The sequence below is a fragment of the Phyllopteryx taeniolatus genome, chromosome 10 (genome assembly GCF_024500385.1).
Source record: "Phyllopteryx taeniolatus isolate TA_2022b chromosome 10, UOR_Ptae_1.2, whole genome shotgun sequence".
NCBI lineage: Eukaryota > Metazoa > Chordata > Actinopteri > Syngnathiformes > Syngnathidae > Phyllopteryx > Phyllopteryx taeniolatus.
Window position 1 is genome coordinate 19,931,647 of NC_084511.1, and position 26,276 is coordinate 19,957,922.

The window sequence follows — 26,276 nt, forward strand, 5'->3', positions numbered from 1 at the left end:
CAAAGAGCAGTTTTGTTAAATTAGGATTGACTTCACAAATTCTATTCACACAATGTCCTATGCACTTTCAGTGTTGATTCACCAGGCAGCATATATTATACAGATTTACTTTGTAAGGATTTTTTATTTCTTAATTTAAATTCAGTTATTGATGCCCATGAAAGGAAGTGGCTTTGGCGGAGGTTCACTTTCTGCAAGCGTACCCTTCTAGTTGTTGATTTTCACAGACCATTGTTCTTTTACATCCACATAAAAAAAAAAACTTTATTGTTCAGGGTTGACCCCTTAAGAGTCTTCTCTTTTTTAAAAGAGGGTCCAACACACAGATATAATAAACACAACCTGTTAAACAACACGACAAATCCGTACAAACTAATTTGCCTCCATATGAGTCACCCCACCCACCCCTACCAACATTCAAAGAGCTACATAAAAATATGCCCATTCAAAACAGAACTGCATGCATTAGTTATAACAGAAGTATAAAAACAGGTCAAACATGCAAATGCAGTAACAGGCATATAACCTAAATGTAGACAGATTTGTTCAATATTGTGACCATCCTATTTAACGTGGCTAAATTTTGTCAGCTGCTCAGTGCTGATGAAACGAGCATACAGAACATGGGTCTGTTAAGTCACTCTACCTTTGATTAGCATTGCAGACAGAACGTGTCTTGGTGCTTTGCTACTCGAAAAAGAACTTTGGTTGGGTGGCCCTGCCACATGTATATCAAAAAGAATACACGATGCACCTGAGTCCAAAAGGTTAAGGTTTGATTCAGAGATTTTGAGGATGGGAATATTTACCTTGACTAAAAATAACACAACCTTGTACATTTTAGTACAAAAGACATTTATTTTCATATCATTGTATTAAAAGTTATGACACAATTTAAAGCAAGTCAGTCTGGCTGTTTTTTCTCCATATGAGTCAGTGGTCACGCTTAACATTGTAAACATTACAACAACACTATTTCATTTAATGTAGCCATTAAACTTACTGTATTTAATTTTTTTGGCACAAATCACAATTGACAACCACAGAAGCATGCATGCACTGAATTTAAAAAAAAAACAATATTACAGTACATTATCTAAGGCAATAATCATGATGAATACAAACGATTTTGGTTAACTATGTTATTGCAGGAACACGATTGAGGGATAATAAACCTAATGAGGAAGTCACACAGTTACATATTAACACAGCAAAAGCACAGATAGGAGGAACACACAACGTACTGTACTGATATAACCCAATCCTGGCTCAATGGTAGACTGATATCGAATAAGGTACAGTACTAGTAATGTGTATAGTCGAAGTGTGTGGGAGTCTTCCTAACACGTAGTTCTGGCATTTCTGTGTGTATGACTGATTCAGGATCAGCACACTGGGCCAGTTTGCAGTAAATAGAGTAAAGAATCTACTCGTCCGGCTTCCTCTTGGGCTTCTTTGGGTTGCGCGAGCGGCTTTTGGCCTTGCAGAGGGGACAGATGGGAGCATTGCGGTGAATCTGCTGGTGGCACGACAGGCAAGCCTGGAGTGAGAATAAAGGAGACAGTGTTTAGTCTATAAACACAGACATCTGAAAATGGGACTCAAAATGCAAAACACCATTATCCATCCGTTTTCATGTAAAACCCTAACAGATAAGTTTTATGTTCAGTGCAGGTTAGCACAACTATGTGGTGACCAAAACAACAATGGAAAACAACTGTGTTTTGGACCTATAATTAGGGATGGTCACGGGGCTAAATTATTAAAGACTGGCGTAACGATAAGTTCTGTTAACGGTATTGGAGAAATTACTCATACTTATTTAAGCTATATGGACATTATTTTGCCCCTTGTACCTCTCTGATCTACTTTTTGTACCTTTTACCTGTCTGATCTAGTTTCTAACTTGCAATTAAATTCAGATATTCATCTTTCGGAAGTATCGGAGCCCCACTTCAGCATCGTGCACAAAAGGCACAGCTTGCTCCTTCCCGTGCCGATGTTGATGTGCTGTACGATCATACTACGACGTGATTCGTAGTATTATATAAAAACATCTGTCGTGCAATACAACCCTAAGGCAGAGGTAACTAACTGGTGGAAGCAGTCCCATACGGACCCACACCCATAACCCAAAAATAAAGGGTATGATTCGAGACATACGGGGCACTTCTATTTTAAGCGGCGCAGCATTATAGGCTTGACGGTAGTGAATAAACGTACAGAACAATCACATGCGAGCTAAGCCATCCTACGTGACCTTACTCAGGCAATCAAGTCTTCATCTCAGGCGATAATCACTGACTGGGCGCAGACCAAACAGAAAGAATGAAGAGAGACGTAGCGGGGGGGAGAGAAAAAGAGTCAGCGTGGAAGTCACAATATCAATCCGTTTTTGGAGCTATTGGTAAATAAAGAATTACCCTTGTTCATCACCAAAATCAATTTTGGTGTTGTCCGTATTAGAAACTTTTCAAAAACAATTGTCAGCGTTGTGTAATGTACTCTTAGTTTTAATTATTTACTAACATCTACTTTGTCTTTTTAATGAATAGCACAAGTTGCTGAAATGTAGCAAATCACAGTGAGTTCTCTTTTGTTAACCGGAATGACACAAGCCAATTAACTCTAATTGAGAGGGTAATCAAACCGGTGTTTAGAACCTGAACTGGGACAATGCATCAATTGACATTAATTAATTACAGGGGGGAAAAAACATACCAACGTAGATTAATTTTTAAAACCTTGTTTATTTATTTATTTTCTTTTGTAATCTTTTATTATGTTTTCATACAATGCAGTGCTATTTTTCTTTGTTAAAACATGTTTGTTGAGGGACTGTAACGAATTAATGGCATTTCAAATAATTTCAATGGCGACTATTGTTTTAATATACAAGTAACTTGTAAATCTTGGCACCACTGTATTTGAAATTAAAAGCATCGCCTAACATCCTAGATTAAAGTGTACCTTCATGGGGGGTGGTTGCTGTCTGAAGGTGGCCGTCTGGCGGGCATCTTGTTTCCGGGACACCTGAAGTTGCTGTGCCGCTGCTGCGGCGGCAGCAAGGGATTCTGGGATGGCCGGTTCATGTGGCTCCTTTTGCCACTCTGCTTTTTGCTTCTCAAAGTAACTATTGAAGGGAAAGACATGACAGACACAAAAGGGCTGGCTGTGAGTCTCATTTGCAGGATCTTACAAATGTCATCCCATCACACATCAGGAGCACCGAGACAAAGAAAACAAGCTCACATTCTTTTTCCCCCTGTTTTAATGTACAACTCCAGGCCAAAGTACAGTCATAGTGAGAGTGTTTGTCTGAGTTAATGTGAGTGTCTTTGTGCAGAGGCAGGGGGGGGGGAAAAAATCTGCCTTGGTTTTATGTCTGACTGGCGCACCCCCCCCCCCCCCCCCCCCCCAAAAAAAAATAATATCCTATTTCATAATGCGCTCAGATTTCTCTAAGAATAGTTTTATTATGGAGTACAATTCACTGCAAAACAAATCTAATGGTTCGGCTTTCCTGTAAACCATCCCTCAACGTACCACATATTAATGCATTCCATTAACACAACCCATCTTAATATTTTATGTTCAATGCATGTTCATTAAATGTGTCTGTATTCGTGTCTAAATTTATATTTCAAGCTGATTTTCTTTGAACGAGAGCTCATCTCATGTGGAAGCGTCACTCCCTCTAAGAGAGTATTTGAAAATGTTCCTAACACCCAACAGGCATATGAGGTGTGATTTAATTTGCTTGAAGATTGCTCTATCACACCTTCAAATACAATTTCATTAGGCACTTACTAAAAGGTAAAAAAATGACTGCAGAATTATTTTTATAGCAGTAAGCTGTGCCACTGAGGAGTCTGACAGCGTTGTGGCACGTAGAACAGAATAAGAGTAATGGTCAGCTGCCCTGTTACAAACAACAAGTCAACAAGTAAGCAAAGATCACCGATTTGTTCGACAGCCTCTCAATTACTGTTTTGCATCTCTGCAGGAGATGTTTCGTTGAAATGTTCCTAATTAAGCCAATCAACAACCAAAATCTTGAGATAATCAGACTGCAAACAAACTGTTCCATCCAATAACCACACAGACATCCGGTATGGCACAACTCGTCCAGACAGCATTGATCTTCTCAATACAACTCTGGCGTAGAAACAGGAGCTCAGAACACTTGAAGAGAGATTCTCTCACCCCTTGACTGCAAGCCTCCACACTAATAGGAAGTGAATACAATAAGTTTACTTGGGCAAACCAAGGTAGCAGGCAGGCTAGGGAAGTTAGCATGACTTCAACTGTATTCACATTAGGCTTTACACGATCAGGATTTTTGGGGCCCATCACCGATCAGCGAGTTTAAAAAAACGATAACCGATCACCGATCTGATCACAAGATGGAGGAATGTGTCTATTTAAATGACCTGTACATTTCCTGTATATACTTGTGTACTTAATTGCTCAAAATTGTTATCTTTGTTCCTCTATTTATGCCAGTGAGGCATAGTGACAGACAGAACAAATGAATGGTCTTCTGTTAGATGGCAGGAAGTAAATACAGTAATTAATGTATCCACTTTTTGTGACATTTTTGTTTGTTGGTGTGCCGTGACATTTTTCAATTGTAAAATATGTTCCTTGGCTCCATAAAGGTTGGAAATCACTGCTCTAGTCAGATCGTGTTCTAATCAGTCAGGTCAAACCAACATTGCATGACAGAAGTAATGGGTGCTAACTTACTGTAATTAAATTACTTTATTTTTAATTAAATTACTTCACCCACGCCGAAACTTTCGAGCTTGATTCAACAGAACGCCGGCATGTTTACATCCAACCGTTCGTGCTACCGCTAGCTTCCTTGGCTACATAACATTTTATTGCCTGCTTGTGAGCCGTATCGTATTAAAAGTACATGAACATACCTCAAGCAAGCCTTAAATGAAGGTCCTCTCCTGTCCTGAGCATTGTTATATGGCCTATTTGTTATGTTTTATACAGTGTTTGTGTACCAATATTCATTATTTTGAGAGATATAAGTGCTGTGAGTTCAATGCTAATTTTTGTTAGCTTGTCAATGGTGTTTTGCATTCATTGTGTGTTAGCTTTGAGCTAGCGAGTTTGTGAACATAAACGAAGAAAGAAACAAAATCTGTAATCTATTTGCACATTCAATAGGTGTGATTCTTTTGTGATGCAAGTTTAGATTTAAAGTGAACTTCAACTGGAATGTCAATAAACAACTTTAAGCAAGCAACATTCACTCTTACTCCTTGCTTATTACTATGTTACCAACTTAGCAAGCTGTTGTTGTGAGCATGTGGGCTCTGCATGCCGTAAGGGCGCTGCTGGATACAAGTGCTGGAGTGGCGCATGGATTGGACTGCTTGTACAAGAGTAGTAAAATTGGAGATTTTAGATCCGATGCGAAACTCGTTTTTTTGCTGACATCGGACCGATTTTTGATCTGAAAGATCAGATCTGGACACCCCAAGTTAGAACATCACAACATGCATTCCCTGTACTTCTTTCTTTTTAATCCTATAATCAAAGTCTCCGCCTAGACAGTGCTAGTGTAAACTAGAATTGTCTAGGAGGGTGTGTGTGTGTGTGTGTTTGTGTGTGTATTTTATACTGACTCCAAGGAAAGTTTCTCCTCTTCTTCATTGAGGTGAGGGAGTCTGTGTAGTCCCAAAGTCATCCTCAGGGCATCAACATGCTCCTTCAGAGGCTTGTACTCATCATGCAGGCGGCGAGTTGTTTCTAACAGCTTGTTCAGGTCATTTTCAGACTGCTTGATTGTGCTTTCCATCTTTGGGGAAAAACAAAAATACACCTAAAAACCCTAACTCAATAATCAGCAAGACGTATATTTTGAAATTTTTTGTCTGAATACGCCGCAATAAACCCTTGCATCTAAATTATTTATACAAAATAATTTGTTTTCTTGTATACCCATATAAAAGATATGAAAGATTCTACTTGCACATGCTATAAATGTGATAATAATGGTGCTGCTCTGTAATTGTACCACACACTCACCACATTGATATCTGCATGGATGAGCCGTAGCTCCTCCACATGTGCCATCTTCTCCTGCAGGAGGAGATCCATCTCTTGCTTGTACTCTTTTAGATGCTTCTCCTCAGACTCCAGAGCCTCAAACTCAATCTTCAGACGAGACTTGATCTTCTGCATTTGGACTGTTTTGTTCCTGTTGGCACAAGAAGAAGCTAATTAGCTCATCTTATTCACAGTAGAAAATCAATGGACCGGTAACAAGTAAACAACACCTTCTAAGGCAGGGATTCTTAACAGGTGGATCGGGCCCAAAAGTGGGACGCAGACAGGTAGTTTTACAAATTACACGGGGTCATTAGTTTATGACATTACCGACATATGACGTATTGAGGTTACGAACGGTGCGTAATGAACTAGTTTGCACAGTGGTGTAAGAATACATGGTTACATGTAACCAGTCAGTCAACACCATTTACTGTTTTTTATGGGATTTCTTTATATTTATAGCCTCAGAGGGAGTATATGATTGTGAAACCTACATAAAATGTTTAATCACCTCATCATGTTATTACATATACACAACAAATTGATAGAGGAGTTTGGAAATTATAATTATTATTAAATTATTATAATTTTAAGGGATAGGTTGCTGTTCCAAGACACCAGGCTACAGCATATAATAGATTCAATGAAACAGCGGTAGAACATGGTTAGCAGTTTGCTGTCAATGTGAAAAGAGGTTCTAAATTTCTCAGACAATGTAAACGCTGGTTCCCGTTCTTGTACACAGCTTCACGGTTTAGCTTACTGTCAAAAATTGTCCTCAGATATTTATAATTTTCCACACACTCCACCGACATTGTTTGAATTAGAATCAGAATTTTTGGGACGATCACAGAGTTTTAAAAAACGATAACCCATCACCGATCCAATCACAAGATCGAGCAATGTGTCTATTTAAATGACTTGTTCATTTGCTGTATATACTTGTGTACTTAATTGCTCAAAAAATGATATTCACAATAAATAATGTATCTTTGCTCATCTATTTATGCCAGTGAGGCATAGTGACAGACAGAACAAATGAATGGTCTTCTTTTAGATGGCAGGAAGTATATACAGTAATTACTGTGTATCTACTTTTTGTGACATTTTTGTTTGTTGGTGTGCCGTGAGATTTTTCAATTGTAAAATATGTGCCTGGGCTCCATAAAGGTTGGAAATCACTGCTCTTGTCAGATCGTGTATTCTAATCAGTCAGGTCAAACCAGCATTACATGACAGAAATAATGGGTGCTAACTTACTGTAATAAAATTACTTTATTCTAATTAAATTCACACACACCAAAACTTTAGAGTCGGCAGAACGTGCTAGCACTAGCTTGCTAGGCTACATAACGTTTTGTTGCCTACTTGCAAGCCATATCGTATTAAAAGTACGTGAACATACCTCAAGCAATCCTTGAATGAAAGTCCTCTCCCGAGCACCGGTGACCATCAACACACCTGTTTCCCCATTTTGCTCTTACAAACACACGGCGTGATCTATTATTGTTGTCGTCGCCATGGTAATGAGTGTATCCGGTCGCATTTGAGTTGACAAGATGAAGCCCAGTGATCGTAAAACACGGGATGCGGTGGTATCGGAATAAAAGATTATTGCAGTAGTCAATCGTGAAAGACCAAATTTGTCTTGTAGTCTGATCCGGGCATTACGTGTTGTCTGTCCCACACCGCCGACATGTTTTTTTAAAAATAACTTTATTGGTGGTCAGATATTTACAGTACTACTTCAAAAGACACACAACAAGGCTAAAAATAAACTAGCTTTTGGATTCGAATATACTGTACACGACGGCGACGTGGAGTAAATGTCTTTTGAGGAGCCGATCAAGATTGGCAAATTATGACATTAAAGTCGAACAGCATAAAATGCTAATTATTGGTAAACAGGTTTTTTTAAGTCCTAAATGTATATTTCATCATACTGCCTGTTTGTTGTTATACTAGAGTGGCTCCATATACCGGAGACAAATTCCTTCTTTGTTTTGTAACGTAAAGTACTTGGCCAATAAAGCTAATTTTGAAACTGCTTGGAAGGGAGACCTAAAGCAGACTGTAGTTTACGTTACAACATGTAAGTTAATGCAAAAATAAATGAATTAGAATTAGACGAAATAAAGAATTCACACATACTGTAGTTACCATGACTATTGGGGGACTGGCCAAAGAATTCACACATTCCACATATAGAACCAGATTACACACATGCAAGCATACAATGAGACTTTCAGTGTGTGCAAACTGTGCTGTACAACTTCAGCTGGGGAGTGGGGATGATGCCTTGCTCAAGGCCACCTCAAAAGTAGCCAGCAGGCAGACTAGCAACTTTGCAACAGCTAGTTGCCATTTTTACATTTTTGTCCATAGCTGGACTCAAACCCGTGTTCTCTGACTCCAAAGCCCAGGTCCAAAACTGACTTAGCTACTGTCACGCCAAATGTTTTGAAAAGGAAAAGGAAAAGGAACTGTACCATTTTGTTTGACAGGTCGGCTACGCAAATGGAAAACATTATGATGTTCGGATTTTTCATTCATTGATCTTCCTTTCTGCTTATCCTCATGCGGGTCACAGGCCTGCTGGAGCCTATCCCAGCTATCTTCGGGCGAAAGGCGGGGTACACCCCGAACTGGTCGCCAGCCAATCGCAGGGCACATAGAAACAAATAACCATTCACAGTCACATTCAAACCTACGGGCAATTTAGAGTTTTCAATTAATGCATGTTTTTGGGATGTGGGAGGAAACCAGAGTGCCCGGAGAAAACCCACGCAGGCACCGGGAGAACATGCAAACTCCACACAGGCGGGGCCGGGATTTGAACCCAGGTCCTCAGAACTGTGAGGCAGATGTGCTAACCAGTTGTTCACCGTGCCGCCTGTTCGGATCTTCGCCCTTGGAAAACCTTTGAAACCGGACCCCTACGAATTTTAATTGAGGATAGCCTACCTGATCTAGAGTAGATATGAACTACAAAAACTTACTGGCCAAAACTTTAGGTTCACCAGCATATGGATCGGTCAAACTATATCGCTTTATTATACAGTAATAAGACAAGACAAAAAGATTATTGCAATTCTGGCTTTGTCATGTTTAGCCTGGTATTAGGCAGTCATTAGAAAAATGAAATGCAGGTAAAGGTGTCTTGGTATCGTACTGTCCATATATAAACATTGCTTGCAAATATTCTTAAATATATATATTGTAAAAAATAATATAGCGCACCAATAAACCGGCCAGCCGTGAATGTGCAGTTACAACCTGACAGACTGCTGCTGGCTAATTAGCTAGCTCGACCACAGCACTGCTTCGCAACCCACAACTGGAATTTTCCCACACATCAAGAATGATGACAAACGTCAGCTACAGCCTATGTGCATCTATGTAAGACGTGCTGAAAATAACAAAGGCTAGCTTTGTTCGTTTAGCGAAGTAGTAGCATAGACGCTGTTAGCCAATGTTAGCTAGCTGGGTAACAAAGCAGCCAAGGGGGGGAGCGGGGGGTTCGTTTGGCTGCTTAGTGTTGCATTCGCTGACCTCTCTCAAACATCAGGCTGTTGATTGTTTTACGTATTTTCAAAAGCCTTACCGTACTTCCAGGATGTTTTCTAACTTGCACATGATTTCTTGTTCGTCCGTCATGTTGAATGAATACTTGAATCGTAGACCAGCTGGTGCCGCCGTGTTGCCCGGTGGTCTCCTCTTGGGATTATTCAAAATAAATAAATAAATAAAATAGTCGACGTGACCGCGCACACGAGCGCGCTTGCTCAAGGTGAGGCAGTGGCTGAAGGGTTCAGTAAGTAGTCTGCACCCAAGTAAACATACACAATGGCTCGTACAGGGAATGCATGTTGTGATGTTGTGATGTTCTACTACTATAATCTAGTCTATTTTACAGATTAAACACAAGGCAAGTAAAACATTAAAATGTGGCAAAAGTCACACTCTGAACTGAAAGTACAGATACTTAAAAATAAAAAAACTGGTGAAGACTGGTGAAAGTAAAAGTACCCTAGTGATTTGAGTCCTTTAAGTAAACTTAAAATAGTACAGACTCTTGATTGTACGTATAAATCCAAAAGCAAAAATTCATTTTTACTGCAAATTACACACAGTGCCTGTTTTGATAATATAATATCAAACAATATAGGTTTGCTAGCAAGCATTGGCATGCTACCAAAACTACATATTCACATAGCTTTACTGATGTTTTGAACTGACTAACATCCATCCATCCATTTTCCATCCCACTTATCTACACTAGGATCGCGGGCATTGGCATGCTTGGCATATTCTGGAAATTACAGGTGTACTACAGCAGAAGTATCCCAATCTCAAAAGATGTGCCTTGAACCTGACAGCTCTTATTGCTGCAATAAAAGCTGGTCGATTTGTATCTCGGTGATTTATACAGCAATGATTACTTCTGGTTGCTTGTTTTTACAGAAATTTGTGGTTTTCCTAAAATTGTAGTTTATTCCAAACGTCCATCATCCATCCATCATCTGAACCGCTTATCCTCACAAGGGTCGCGGGATCGCTGGAGCCCATCCCAGCAATCATCGGGCAGGAGGCGGGGTACACCCCGAACTGGTTGCCAGCCAATCGCAGGGCACATATAAACAAACAACCATTTGCACTCACATTCACACCTACGGGCAATTTAGAGTCTTCAATTAACCTCCCATGCATGTTTTTGGGATGTGGGAGGAAACCGGAGTGCCCGGAGAAAACCCACCCAGGCACGGGGAGAACTGTGAGGCAGACGCTCTAACCAGACTCCACGTGCCGCCCGTCCATCAAATCTATCAATATTTTATGAAAGATGATCAATAACATTTACTTATACTAAATGCCGATGCACTGACACCCAAGCCAAAGCACTACTCACTTTCTGAGTCTATCAATATCTGAACTGCACTTTCTCACATGGGATTTTTTTGCAGGAGGTGAAGCCTGATTTCATGAGTGTGGCCTTCTTGGATACAAGAGTTGGCCTAGTCGTTGCACTGATGAATCAGGAAAAGTGCTGAATGCAATAATGGACAGCTCTCTATATGTCAAAATTGGACTTAACCCCTTGATTTAGTTCAGAAGTCATCTAAAAAATTGTGTTAGCCCACTCTAGTTCTCAGTGGCTCAATTTGAAGAAGAAGAAGAAGAATTATATTTATTGTCATGAACATGCATGCATGCACACGAAATTTGTTCTCTGCATTTTACCCATCACAGTGAACACACACACTTGTTAGTGGAACACACTGGAGCAGGGGGCAGCTTAAGCGCCCAGGGAGCAGTTTGGGGTATCGGTGTCTTGCTCAAGGACACTACAGCTGTGAGTCCGGGAGATGTTGGTGGATGATCCAGTCGGGGTCTTAAACGTGGGTCCCCATGGTGGCAGGTGATGATGATCTTAACCATCGGGCCACGGCTGACCCCAAAGAGTAAAAACGTTGCTGAGTAAAAAAGAGATAAGAAAGGAAATCATTAGGAAGAGTAATAAAAAAAACTATCAACACATTAAAAAAATATTGATAAAACAATATGTAGCGAGAAAAATACAAAATAGAGATACATAAAATACAGTGGAAATAAAAGAGGAAGAATGGAGGAGTAATAAAAACAGACCCAAACAGATCCGTAATAAAAATTGAAAAAACATTGTTTGCTCAATAAACACATTAAAGTACAACAAATAGAGGTTGAGAAGAAGTAAATAAGTAATACATAAGATGACACACAGATACAGTATACTTTCCACTGAGAGCAAAGGACCTTAGAAGCCTAGCTGCTGTAAAAGACTGCCTTTCTGACATCAGCCGCTGTACTGCACAAAACTTCCTCCAACTAAATAACTCAAAATCGGAAATAATTCTATTCAACCTGCAAAATACTACCCTCGTTATTAAATCTAGCCTTGGGCCCTTTACACATAATTTCACTTCCGCAAGAAACCTAAAAGAGTCATCTTCGAATCGGATTTCACCTTCACAACACATATCAATAAAGTTGTTCAGTCATCTTTCTTTCATATATGCACGATAGCCAAAATACAATAAATTATTAAGCCCAACCTTGAACGACTGATTCACGCCCTAATTTTCTCCAAACTGGATTAGTGCAACCCAATCCTCCCCAGTATTAGTAAAAAATAAAAAAATTAATCGCTATCTCGCCTACATCTGGTTCAGAATGCAGCAGCTCGGCTACTCAGTGATTCAAATAGACGGCACCACATCACTCCAATTTTAGTTTCACTTCATTGGCTCCAAGTCTGTTTAAGAAATGATTTTAAGATTTTACTCATTACCTTTAAAGCACGTATGGGCCTGGCTCCGAGGTATATAACCAAGCTTTTAACCATGTACGAACCAGCGCACGGTCTCACATCCTCGGGTGAGGGCGTTCTGGTTGTTCCAAAGTCGAGACTTAACTAAAGTTGACAGAACATTTTCCATCAGGGCGACTCGTCTCCACCTGCCTATGGAGCTGAGGCATGCAAAATCAGTGGCATCTTTTAAATCACTTTGTAAACTTGTTTTTAAAGGTGCTATATATATAAATAAAGTTAGTATGTGAGAAACCAATCAGTTTCGGTCAAGAAGTGCATCGCAATCTAATTTCAAGCACTGGGAGGGGGGCGGGGGGCTCTATCTTCATAGACTGTGCAACGTGCGCTGAACCGTAAAAACTGTTGCATCATGAGCTTCGTGCAAGCGCAAGGCTCACTGGCGTGTTTGCCAATTTGGCAAACCAGTCTGCGCCAAGATGCCGCACCTTATAAGGAAACTGAGGAACATAACTGTACATTTTATATCTTGGCACTGATCTCTTCCTTTAAGGAAAGTGCAACATGCATAGTTTGTCTTCTTTTTAGGAAACAAACAATCAGTGGTTCTCAACTGTTGTCACCCTGGAACGCGCATTTTCCTATTATTGCAGAGTCGTGACCCACTTTCACAAAAGTTGAGAGGAAACATTTTTTTGTTGTTGTTTAAAAATAGCACCTGAAAACACATGTACAGTATATTGTTTTAAAATGCCGTTTCAAATGTGTTTGCTGTACGGTCAAAGGTGTATTGCTTTCCAAAATGCCAACCAAAGGCTGAGCTGCACTGTATTTGATTACAGAGTAGACGAGTGGCTAGAGCACAAGAAAAGCATTTCTTGTGACTCTCATCTTATGTTCCGTGTGGGAACTTGGTACGCCTCTGTACTGTACTGAAAAAAAAACTGAATAAGAATAAATGTAATTTTTATACTAACTGTCGGCAACCCACCCAAAATGAGTCCCTGACCAATTTTTGGGTCCTGACCCACCAGTTGGGAATCACTGGTCTGAATTATGCGATAAATTTGGTCAGGGGCAGCCCTGAAGTGATGTATGATCAAAACATGATGAGAAGTATTCTCAGATTAAGTCTGCCTTTGAGCAATGCTCGGGCCCCAGGCTGCCAATGGATTAAATGAGAGAGAGGTGCTTGGGAACAATACAATGGTCTTTTCTCACTCCGTCTAATCCTTGTTGGTATTGCAAGCAGTTTCATATGACTCCACAGAGAAAAGGTGACAAGCGTCCCTGTGAAGAATTGTTTTACTACTGACTAGAGAAAAAGAGAGATGTCAACTGTGAGTAGCAACTCTTCATTGTTTATATCTACTGTATATTGTGCATATATATGTTTAAGGAAGTTTTTGTTGTATTAGCAATGGTTAGGAATTAGCACACTCACATGCTGGATTTAAAATAAGGCCCTGTAATCTAAAATGGAGCAAGGTAGAATACATTGCAATAATGCATGCTCGTGCTAGCCAAGACTTGCATGGTAGCTGTAGATTTTGCAATATATTTTAGGATGTTATTGTTGTTATTGACAGAAGTGTCTTGCTTTGAGCAAAATTTTTTTCTTCTATTCCGCTGTACATTGTTCTATTACAAGTTGTACATATACAGAGTTGAATTGGCAACATTGTTTTGACAAGGGGTGGAAATTGCTGATGATATCATGATATTTTGCCAATAATAGCGATAGTATCACAATACAGCAATTGTGTGATCATCTTTATTCTGGACGAGAATAATCTTCAGTATATTATGCATCATGATATCTAACTAAAAACGAGGAAACTGATAAATAAAAAAGGAAATAAAATCAAATACAATGTTTTATGATGAAAAGATAGATAGATAGATAGATAGATAGATAGATAGATAGATAGATAGATAGATAGATAGATAGATAGATAGATAGATAGATATTCACAGTTACAGTACAGTACAATACGATTCACATCATATCCAAATTGTCAGGAAGTGCACAGCTGTATATACATCGCCGGATCATATCAAAATGTGTTATATGCTGGTGCATTGAAATTGTATCGTAAAATGGGATCATAAGACATCGCAACTTAGATTTTGTCCCACCCCTAGTTTTGACCCATTCATTATACTGTGGGCTTCATTTTTTGATTGTAGCCTCCACCGACCTCTTGTGAGTGGATGCTCCTGGTTGAACAGAAGAATGTAAGGAACTCTCTTTTTGGTAATTTTTCTGTCCAAGAACCAACAAATTGATCTCAGTTTCAAAGAACATACAAAGATATTAGAAAGCAAGTACTGTTTATTTTCACTCAGTTGTTGCTTGTCATGTTCCTCAAAGCTTCTGCAGTGACACAGATTATTGCACAACCACAATATTTTCCTCCTGTTACTTGTGTTTTCCGACAGATAAATGTTCGGGTTACGAGCATGGACGCTGAGCTGGAATTTGCCATCCTGCCCAGCACGACTGGCAAACAGCTTTTTGATCAGGTACACTGTACAACACGTGGTAATAGACCGTTTTTCAACAGTAATATCATACCATTAATTGTTCTGTTTAGATCGTGAAAACAATCGGCCTCAGGGAAACCTGGTTCTTTGGTCTCCAGTACCAGGACAGCAAAGGCTTCTCCACCTGGCTTAAGCTCAACAAAAGGGTGAAAAGAAAGTTTACTTATCAACTTGTTGACATATCTCTCAAATGACCCGCCCAACCCGCACCCTTGATAGATGCTCACAAATGAACGTGACTCTGTCGATCCATTGAGGTTAATTAGCTGCTTGCTTTTTGTTGCGGGGTGCCAATCACAGGTGACCGCTCAAGATGTCAGGAGGGACAATCCTCTGTTGATTAAGTTCAGAGCAAGGTTTTACCCTGAGGATGTTGCAGAAGAACTCATCCAGGAGGCAACGCAGCGTCTCTTCTTTCTGCAGGTTAGCGAATACACAACCAATGGCATAAAGCAAACAATAAAATGGAGGTTCTGAACTTCACTATTTCATAATTCAATAAAGTTGGAAAAATCTTTTGAAAATATTCCTACCTTATATGGTATTCCAAATGACTAGTATGGCTAAAATACTTTAAATCCACATTAAAACTACAATTCAACACTGACAAAAAAAAAACACTTTCAACTAACAAGTCTAAATTTTATAGTGGTACCGATGCACAGACAAACCAGGAAAACAACTAAAACAGATGGCACAAAAACCTCTGGGGGTTTCCCAACGACTGAGGCAAAAGGTTATTTTCACAGGTTTTTCACAAGGGAGTTCATGTGCACTAAAACATTTATCCATGTGCATCAAATAAACTTCAGAAGTTACATGGCTTTTTATAGGTTGCGCTATAATAATATGAATACTAACAATGAGCAACTGCTATTCTTTTTGCTTTAGGTAAAAGAGAGCATCTTAAATGACGACATTTACTGTCCACCTGAGACTGCCGTGCTTTTGGCCTCATATGTGGTTCAGGTCAAACATGGAGACTACAGGAAAGATTATCACGTACCGGGCTACCTAACAAGAGAGAAGCTGCTTCCCCAGAGGTAGACGTTCCATCCTCTGGATACAAACTTGAACTTTATTCAGTCATCGGAATTCTAACTGGAGTGTCATCTTCCATGATAAACCCAGGGTTTTAGAGCAACACAAACTGAATACGAATCAGTGGGAGGAAAGAATTCAAGTGTGGCATCGAGAGCACAAGGGAACGCTAAGGTAACCCAAAGTCAATGTACCCCTTAGGGTTGGGCATCGCTTGAATTTAAACAATTCCGGTTCTGATTCCGGTTCCTCATTTTGATTCCGTTTCCAAATGATTCTCGATTCCGATTCTTTTAGGGGGCACAGTCCAAAAAGTTTGCATGGTGTGAAGAAGGGGTGTCGAAACTACGGCCATCCATTTTTTTAGCAGGCCACATCATAGACTAAAATGAACATTTGATATGGCCTGTGTTGTTTGCCTGCATTGGTAGCTACAGTACTTATGTTCTACAGCAAGTGACAAGGAAGGAGAAGAGAAGAAAACATTTGTTCTCAATCTTTGCACTGTTTAAGTCACAGTTTAACTTATCCGCCTCAATTTTGGAACTATTTTATTGTTTCACTCAGACTACTATGACTTCACTGAAGTTCAGCACGCTGTAGGCTTAGGCTCGGCACGAGGGGGAGCACGTCAAAGACGGCATCCGTTACTTCATGCAACGTCTATGCACACATTATGCACGTCAAAGGCGGCATCCGTTACTTCATGCAACGTCTACCACACATCATGCAACGTCTATGCACACTATAATCTTATAGCAAGTGTTGCACTGAGGCGACTGGTTATTTATTTTAACAAAGTTAAGAAACACTTTTAATCGCTGCAGCCCCTGTTGGGCACACACTTCGATGGTTTTCGCCAATTTTTCTTCGTTGGTTTTCGGTGTGTTCTTCTTCTGGTTAGTGGTCTGTAGGCATCGAAACTAGGAACCGAGATTTTAAAATTGAACGACTCCAGGAGAATCAGAATGTTATCCCAATCGAGCCTCATACTCGAAGACCCAACCCTAGCACTATTCTCTGCAAATGAGTGTTTCATCGCATAAAATATGACATGACTCTTTGTCACAGGGAGGATGCCATGGTGGAGTACTTGAAGATAGCACAGGATCTAGAGATGTATGGGGTCAACTACTTCAGCATCAAGAACAAGAAAGGAACTGAGCTGTGGTTGGGAGTGGATGCCCTGGGGCTCAACATATATGACAAAAAGGACAAGTACGTCTTCAACTCCCAGCTGGGACAGTTGTGAATTTAAAATCCATCTTTAATGCTCAAATCTCTGCCATAGTCTTTGTCATATAAAATGCACATTTCTACTTATCAGTTACTGAATTATTTGATTTTTATTTATTTAATCTTTATTTGTCCAAGTAAGGCAAATGAGAGCGGATTCACATTTGCAATGCCTGGCTGCAGACAGCAGAGTAAAACAAAATGATGTCAGATTTAGAACCAAATTGGATTTCAACTATTTTGAACACATCTGTCACCCGATTTTATTTATTCATTTATCTATTTATTTATTTTTGAAGGCTTTGTTACCTAATTTCCTAGCTTGTCGCCACATATTACCCAGAGTGGGCTTGGTGCTTGCCACCTGTAGCGATAAACCAGTATTTCATTATTTTATGTTTGGGGAAAACTGCTTTGCAGTTGTAAATGCTGAGAGATAACTACAATCACCCTTTTGCAGTTGATTTTTCCTTGAACCTACAAGTAATACACCCGCTGAAGGACCCAAGTGCTAGGAACACATTTTGTTATTCCATCAAATTACACAAATTTTCTCATCCATCCATCCATCCATTTTCTGAGGCGCTTCTCCTCACTAGGATCGCGGGCGTGCTGGAGCCTATCCCAGCTATCATCGGGCAGGAGTTAAAAATTTAAAAGTCTAAAATAAATACATTACTCTGCTGCCTTTGACAATAGATAGATAGATAGATAGATAGATAGATAGATAGATAGATAGATAGATAGATAGATAAAATACAAGTTTAAGATGAATAAACACTGTACATTAATTACTCTGCTGCCTTTTCTTCTTTATCAAGCTATGATTCAAAATGGGCGGCACGGTGGCCGACTGGTTAGAGCGTCAGCCTCACAGTTCTGAGGTGCGGGGTTCAATCCCCGTCCCCGCCTGTGTGGAGTTTGCATGTTCTACCCGTGCCTGCGTGGGTTTTCTCCGGGTACTCCGGTTTCCTCCCACATCCCAAAAAACATGCATGAATTGGAGACTCTAAATTCCCCGTAGGCATGACTGTGAGTGCGAATGGTTGTTTGTTCCTATGTGACCTGTGATTGGCTGGCAACCAGTTCCGGGTGTACCCCGCCTCCTGCCCAATGACAGCTGGGATAGGCTCCAGCACGCCCGCGACCCTAGTGAAGAGAAGCGGCTCAGAAAATGGATGGAGGGATTATTGATTCCGCCATGATTTATAGGCGGCACGGTGGCCGACTGGTTAGAGCGTCAGCCTCACAGTTCTGAGGACCCGGGTTCAATCCCCGGACCCACCTGTGTGTAGTTTGCATGTTCTCCCCGTGCCTGCGTGGGTTTTCTCCGGGCACTCCGGTTTCCTCCCACATCCCAAAAACATGCATTAATTGGAGACTCTAAATTGCCCGTAGGCATGACTGTGAGAGCGAATGGTTGTTTGTTTCTATGTGCCCTGCGATTGGCTGGCAACCAGTTCAGGGTGTACCCCGCCTCCTGCCCGATGACAGCTGGGATAGGCTCCAGCACGCCCGCGACCCAAGTGAGGAGAAGCGGCTCAGAAAATGGATGGATGGATGGATTCAAAATGCACTACTTTACTGTATTTAGATTTAGCAGAGAAAGTAAGTGTATTTGCACAAATTATAGCCGATACCAGCTTGAATTTTACTCAGTATCAGATCGGAAGGGAAACCAACGACCTGTCATAATTACTTTAGCATACTGATATACAGTACACACATTTGTGTATTATTTTACTTCATGTATTTGTGTCTGGGCTGTGACAAAGTATTCCAATATTCTGCAGGCTGACCCCAAAGATTGGCTTCCCCTGGAGTGAGATCAGAAATATTTCCTTCAATGACAAGAAGTTTGTCATCAAACCTATTGACAAGAAATCTCCGGTATGGAATATCTTAAAAATAACTTTATGTACACCTTGACAGGCCAGTTCATTGTTTATTTAGGGGAAATGGATTTGGTCTTATGTAGATAAATTGAATGTCAAAATGTTAGCTGTTTTAGCTTGATTGAATTCATAGATAGCTTTTTATTAAATGCCCAGCACTGAATGTTTAGTATTCATTATTTGAGAATTGAGATTTTTAATATAAATAGCTTTTCACAACTACAAACAAGAAACTAATGACTACTTCACAGACATGCTAATTCAGATCTCTTCACTGTGCTTGTAAACAAGTGTAGCATGATACTAGGGTAAATTATGATTTTCCTAAATGCATAAATCCCAGTTTATACTGAAATTAGATCATTTCAGTGATGATCACTAATTTTACTTTTTGGGCACATGTCCAGGAAATTCACATCTCAGAACGGTACAATGAATTAGATGCTAAAATGTGGTTTCATCAATCAAACCATAGTTAATTGATGCTTTTTGTGTTAAAGGACTTTGTTTTCTATGTACCCCGTCTGCGCATCAACAAACGTATACTGGCACTATGCATGGGAAACCACGACTTGTACATGCGCAGACGAAAACCGGACACCATCGAAGTGCAGCAGATGAAGGCCCAGGCGAGAGAGGAGAAGAACAAGAGGCAGCTAGAGAGGTAAAAGACAAAGATAAGGACTTCTCTCTTCTTCTTTTTTTATTTTTATTTTTTACAGTTTACAGTGTGTGATCTGTAGTTAAGAAAGAACTGTCAGGGGATGGAGTTGTTCCAGATGTGTACTTATGCACAATTCTCCTGTCAGGGCTCTGCTTGAGAGTGAGAAAAAAAAGCGTGAAAATGCTGAGAAGGAAACAGAGAAGATCGCTCGTGAGACCATGGAGTTGATGGAGAGATTGCGACAGATTGAAGAGCAGACAAAGAGAGCTCAAGATGGTATGACAACATTTTGAATACAATATTTCTTTCTGCTTACAAACATATTGAAATATTCATGATTTGGGAATTTCCCCCAATAAAGTCTACAGTAACAGTACTGTATATGCTGTCTTCTGTATTGTGTGTGCTGAATGTTGTGTTTCAGAGCTGGAGGAGCAGACTCGCAGGGCGCTCGAGTTAGAGAAGGAGAAGACACTTGCGCAGGAGGAGGCTGAGAGCCTGGAAAATGACCACAGGGCTGCCATGCAGGCAAAAGAAGCCCTGCTACAACATCCCCAGTCCAAGATGAAGAGTCAGGAAGAGCTGGTACATGTACACAATTCAGCAGTAGGCCAACAGTGGATTATATACAAACCTTCATTTATGGAATCCTATGGTTTGAAGTATGTCTGCTTTAATGTAAACATAATGACGCTGGTTCATGTATGTCATTCCCCCACACGTGTGGTTCTCATTTGTTGCTCCCGATGGTGGAAAAACTCCTACTATCGGTCGGAGAAAGGTCGTCTGTCTCTACTTTGAAGAATCTCTTGAAAATGCATCTCTTTTGAGAGCATGTAGCACCTTAACGTGTCTAACTAGTCTCTCTACCTTGTACTACTTCACTATTGTTACTCGTTTCAAATTAAAATAGAGCTATTGTATGAAATGGCAAAAAGTAGGTATTACTTTTGGTTAATGAAATGAAACTAAATGAATCCAAGTTTGATTCAGCATTATAGAAATGACGAGATTGCATCCACACAGACACACACACACGCACACACCTATTGTCATGACAAACAGAGCACAGTGACCTTAGATCAGGAGCACTCTTAACTCTTTCCCCATTTGTGTGCCCATGTGGATAGGCCACTGAGCTGGCAGAGCTTACATCGAAAATCTCCCAGCTGGAAGATGCCAAGAAGAAAAAGGACGAGGAGGCAATGAGATGGCAGAAAAGGGTGAGAATTAACGGAAGAAGCAAGAGCCAGATAAAGGATGAATAAAAAATGAGCTCAGAGGGATGTCTGACACTACTAAGTGAACAGGGTATAAGCCAAGATAGATAGATAGGAGCAAAGAATCCAACAGTGGCAAGAATATCACAAGACTGAGAATTTATTGGCATTTAATATGAACCTAAGCCTCGTAAGTCTACATATTGGATTTAACGTTACCCTTGATTCGAGGGCTGTCACTATCGAATCTTTTTAGAATCGATTATCCTCTAGATATTTAGTCGAGTCGAGTAATCGCCGCCGACCCCTAAAAAAAATACATTATTTATTTATTGTTTTACTCTCATTTATGAGGGCTGAACTTCTATCCTTAAACTGCATATGTTGGTACTGTATGGTATGAACTCTGTAAAGAATATGAGACAAGAAAATCAGCCTTTCCTAAATAGTTAGCATTCACATGCTAGAGATTACCATCCATCCATCCATTTTCAACACCGCACACCCCGAACTGGTCGCCAGTCAGTCGCAGGGCACATATAGACACGGACAACCATTCGCACTCACATTCACACCCTCACTGAGTGGGAACTGAACCCACGCTGCCCGCACCAAACTGAGGCGAGTGTACCACTACACCATCACATGTGTACATGACACGTCTAATTGTGTCTTAAAAATCACATACAGACGCTCCTCTGTCATTTTTGGCAAAGTTTATCAGTGGTCCAACACTGCGTCCATCTGCAATAAATGTCCGTGTGGTAAACATGGACAGTGGCCAAATTATTCCGGGTGGAACAAATATGGTTATACTAATAGTTTTTATTGCCTCGAGGCAGAAATGTTTGCATCAACCAATTTTTGTGTTAGCTGAGTTAGCCGATTTCTTTTCACAGCCCTACTTGATTCAAATGCTCACATTGAAATTTGTCATCTTTGATATACCAGAAGATTAATTTACTCCCAATTCAGTCCAAGTTAATGATTGTTTGCTAAAACCAATAAAGTTGATCAGTTTGACCATTAAATATCTTGTCTTTGTAGTGTATTCAATTAAATATAGGTCGAACATGATTTTCAAATCATTGCATTCTGTTTTTATTTATGTTTAACACAACGTCCCAACTTCATTGGAATTGGGGTTGTATAACTTAATTATATGGCAGAACAGTGTCCTGGTGGTTAATACGTCTGCCTCAGAGTTCTGAGATTTAGGGCTCAAATCTCAGCTTTAGCGTTTGCATCTTCTTGTTGTGTGGGTTTTCTTCCTATATTCTGCCATTCTCCCACATTCGCCGAAGGGTTAGCTCGATGATATCAATTCATAAAGATCTAGAAATTGTTTTCACTCAATTTTTTGACATGTGCTTAATAACTTCCAAAACTTAAATTGACTCTTGAACCATACAAACTAAAATGAGAACAATTTTATCTGTAAAGAAAATATTCACTTAACGAGTAATTGTTTAAACTTTAAACATATATAAAAACAATAACACTTTAAAAACAATTGTCAAAAAATAACGTACTGTAACATTGTGTCATTGAGTACCTACTGTAACAATTTTGCATAAATGGCTGCTGAGGGTGTAAAAATTTACAACAGATCTCCACTAAATATGTAAATGTCTTTGTTGACAGGCGATGATGGTAGAAGCTGATTTAGAGAGAACCAAAGAAGAGCTGAAATCTAAAATAATGGGGATCCACATTCAGGATTCTGTCCACCCTCACATGCATGATCATGACGAGACAGATGAGAGCAGCGCGGAGGCGAGTGCTGAGTTAATGTCTCCCGGCACGGTACGCGACCGCAGTGAAGAGGAAAGAGTAACAGAGGCACAGAAGAACCAGAGACTGCAGAAAAACTTAAAGGTACGGTAAATTAATATAGAACCATCTCCAGTGGTTTGGCACCAATCTATTGATAATTAAATATAGTATGTCTGTCCATCGCTGAAATTTGTCACAAAAAGAATTAATCTTTTCCACTCAAAATGTAACCCATTCAAAAATAATTGTTGGACTTCCAGACTAACTTGGAGGTAAACTATTTATGTTTCCCCGATGATCCGTGCACGTACCCATAAAATTTACCAATCTTTTTGACAACAATCTCATGGATTTTTACAGAGGTTTTGCTACTACTACTAACCGATAGACCACATTGACTTCAATGTGTTCTAAACATTTCATATATTTGCAATCAAATGATAATTTGTGCAATTTACTATGGTTTATGCCTGACTGGATTCAGTCTCAGTAGATGCTATGATGTCAAGTAGTTTAGTTTGCCCGCTCTGATCCCACCTCTTATGCAGTTCCTGGTGACCATTATGTTTGCTCTATTTGGTGGGTTTTCTTTTAATACACACTGTATATGGTTTTGATTGTGCTGGTTAATTGACAGCCTAATTACCCCCCAAAAGGATGGGGTTTTTTGTTTTGTTTTTTTCCAGGAACTAAGTGCACTCTACATAATTAAACATTGTTGCAGGTACCTTGCCATTCAAGTGCTTATTTTCATTTGTCATCCACAAAGTCTATTACTCCTGTAATAAAATTGGACTTTATTTCCCAAGCAAAACAAGATACGATATGATGTTGCATAGAATTTCCAACAGAAAAAAATTGATTTAATAACTATGAACAAAATGATTTGAGATTGGGACTGAGGGGAGAACAGGGGTGTGGGGAGAGGTCTGAGGCTTCTGAATAGTCTCAGCTATGAGGATTTCATTCTCTGTATGTTTGTGTTCTCTTTCAGTTCCTGAGCACTGAGCTTGCTCGAGCTATAGACGAAAGCAAAAAGACCCCAAATGACCTGATCCATGCTGACAATGTAAAGGCCGGCCGTGACAAATACAAGACCCTACGTCAGATTCGTCAGGGCAACACCAAACAGCGCATTGATGAATTTGAGTCCATGTGAGAAAAATCCACTGCAGACAGACTGAATGATTAACTAAATTAGTTCAAATAGAGAAACAGAGTAGTGCAATATTTAATTGATACCAATATTGAATCTAAGAATGGATGAAGAGACTTAATATAACAACAAATAATATACTGTTACTGTTCTTGAATTTCAATGTTTCATCTGAGATGTCTATGCGAACATTACATTACTTACTACAAACATACATTTACCATAACATTGGGTACACCTGCACAATCTAATAAGAGTCAATACAAGATCTTCATCAAATTTATTCTGCATTTTCAAATAAAATATTTGACAGTATCAGAGAGGTATTAATTAATTAATGTTACATTACTGGATTATTATTGTCAAACTACAACGTAGGGGGTTTATTATGTTTTGTTTTTCCTTATTTAGCAAATTTCAGGGGTAGACTGATATAATTACAACAATAAACATCCATCCATCCATTTTCTGAGCCGCTTACCCTCACAAGGGTCGCGGGACTGCTGGAGCCTATCCCAGCTATCATCGGGCAGAAGGCGGGGTACACCCTGAACTGGTTGCCAGCCAATCGCAGGGCACATAGAAACAAACAACCATCCGCACACACATTCACACCTACGGGCAATTTAGAGACTTCAATTAACCTACCATGCATGTTTTTGGAATGTGGGAGGAAACCGAAGTGCCCGGAGAAAACCCACGCAGGCACGGGGAGAACATGTAAACTCCGCACAGGCAGGGCCGGGGATTAAACCCCGGTCCTCAGAACTGTGACGCAGACGCTCTAACCAGTCGTCTACCGTGCCGCCAACAATAAACACATTGTTAAATAAATATTATTCTGATAGTGTCAGAAAAAACTGAGCAGACGGAATTTCTAACACAGCTCTTGTATTGGATCTCATTAGCTTACATGGGTGTGTGGTATATGATGTATCTTCTTTAGTCTTTTCTGGTTTATTGACTTCTTATTTTTATATCCTTATAAATGATACAACTGCAGTCATTGCATTTAGGTTTGTCATATTGTTTTCAACAAAAGCAAATTTTTATTTTCTTTATCCAAATAAAATAGAGACACCATTTGTTTGACTGTGCATGGTTCTGTTTCATGGTTTGCATCATCACCTTCAACGTGCAAAACATCCATCCATCCATTTTCTGAACCGCTTCTCCTCACTAGGGTCGCGGGCGTGCTGGAGCCTATCCCAGCTGTCATCGGGCAGGAGGCGGGGTACACCCTGAACTGGTTGCCAGCCAATCGCAGGGCACATAGAAACAAACAACCATTCGCACTCACAGTCATGCCTACGGGTAATTTTAGAGTCTCCAATTAATGCATGTTTTTGGGATGTGGGAGGAAACCGGAGTGCCCGGAGAAAACCCACGCAGGCACGGGGAGAACATGCAAACTCCACACAGGCGGGGACGGGGATTGAACCCCGCACCTCAGAACTGTGAGGCTGACACTCTAACCAGTCAGCCACCGTGCCGCCCACGTGCAAAACAATGCTTCACAAAAACGGCTGCAGTTCAATCAGAAGGAAAATGCTCAGTGCCTTTGAAAAGTGTTAAGAGAACATGACTGGGTGTGTCATTCAATAGCATGGGAAAGTGTGTCCAAACTTTTGACTGGTAGTATATGTCTGGTATGCATTTTCTTTCTGTCTAGTCTGTCCCTTCTGTTTTGATTTTTTACTTCTCATTGAGCTCCCCACATCGTTGATGTATCTTTTTCCGATCTTGCTCATAACTTTGTACAGTTGACTGCTTCAAAGCTTTAAAAAAAAACAATAAGTAAGTCTAAATCTCATTCATCTGGTTACAATGTGTAATGTAGTATCCTTTCTATAAGAAATACAATAAACACTGTCCACCTTTATTCTGCAAAGCTTAGCATGTTTGATGGGTCACTTTAATAGGTCGTCATTATGCTTCTTTCTTTTCAAACCTTTATTATTATTATTATTACTATTATACAGCTGTTACATGTTCTGTGAGTCTGGGACAGAACTGTTCAAATTCTGCTTGCAATAACGCATTTCATTCCAGTGAAGGATGACGAAGAGAAGCTGGAAGCCTTACTTGGTACTGTGATCCTAATTTCAGCTCATGTTACTGAGCTTGCCGCTTTCATTCCAAGAGCCTCCCATCTCATTTCACTGTCATTTTTTCTTTTCAGTCTCTCTGTCCATCAGTGGTGAGTTATTTAACACATCTACTATAAATGAAGCGAGCTCACACTTATTGACAATTACAGCAAATTTGTCACATCCCCCACAGGGTTTGTTGTCGCTCCCATAATCCACTGAGAGCCATTTGCCTGCAACGAGGCCTTCCTCACTGCTTTTCTTTTACTTTT

At 40.0% G+C, this 26,276-nt stretch overlaps 2 protein-coding genes across 4 annotated transcripts; one reads left to right on the top strand and one right to left on the bottom strand.

Moving 5' to 3' along the window:
* Positions 1-1,190: 1,190 nt before the first annotated feature.
* On the bottom strand, positions 1,191-9,873 carry zc4h2 (zinc finger, C4H2 domain containing). The gene is made up of 5 exons (XM_061788721.1): positions 9,677-9,873; positions 6,049-6,220; positions 5,646-5,818; positions 2,971-3,133; positions 1,191-1,540 (listed from the first exon to the last, which is right to left on the bottom strand). The coding sequence occupies exons 1-5, from the start codon at positions 9,727-9,729 to the stop codon at positions 1,427-1,429; spliced, it is 675 nt and encodes a 224-aa protein (XP_061644705.1). The 5' UTR covers positions 9,730-9,873; the 3' UTR covers positions 1,191-1,426.
* LOC133485271 (moesin-like) lies at positions 9,337-24,997 on the top strand. Of its 3 annotated transcripts, XM_061788717.1 has the most exons (16): positions 9,337-9,471; positions 13,650-13,719; positions 14,570-14,617; positions 14,822-14,905; positions 14,977-15,072; positions 15,227-15,349; positions 15,818-15,969; positions 16,058-16,141; positions 17,039-17,185; positions 18,997-19,093; positions 19,599-19,762; positions 19,908-20,038; positions 20,187-20,347; positions 20,893-20,985; positions 22,627-22,860; positions 23,753-24,997. In XM_061788717.1, exons 2-16 carry the CDS (start codon positions 13,711-13,713, stop codon positions 23,915-23,917), a joined length of 1,788 nt encoding a protein of 595 aa, XP_061644701.1. In that variant the 5' UTR covers positions 9,337-9,471; positions 13,650-13,710; the 3' UTR covers positions 23,918-24,997. The 3 variants fall into 3 exon arrangements, with proteins under 3 accessions (XP_061644701.1, XP_061644703.1, XP_061644702.1); XM_061788719.1 differs by lacking the exon at positions 9,337-9,471 and having other exon boundaries at positions 12,762-13,719; positions 15,896-15,969; XM_061788718.1 differs by lacking the exons at positions 9,337-9,471; positions 14,570-14,617 and having other exon boundaries at positions 12,762-13,719.
* Positions 24,998-26,276: the final 1,279 nt, after the last annotated feature.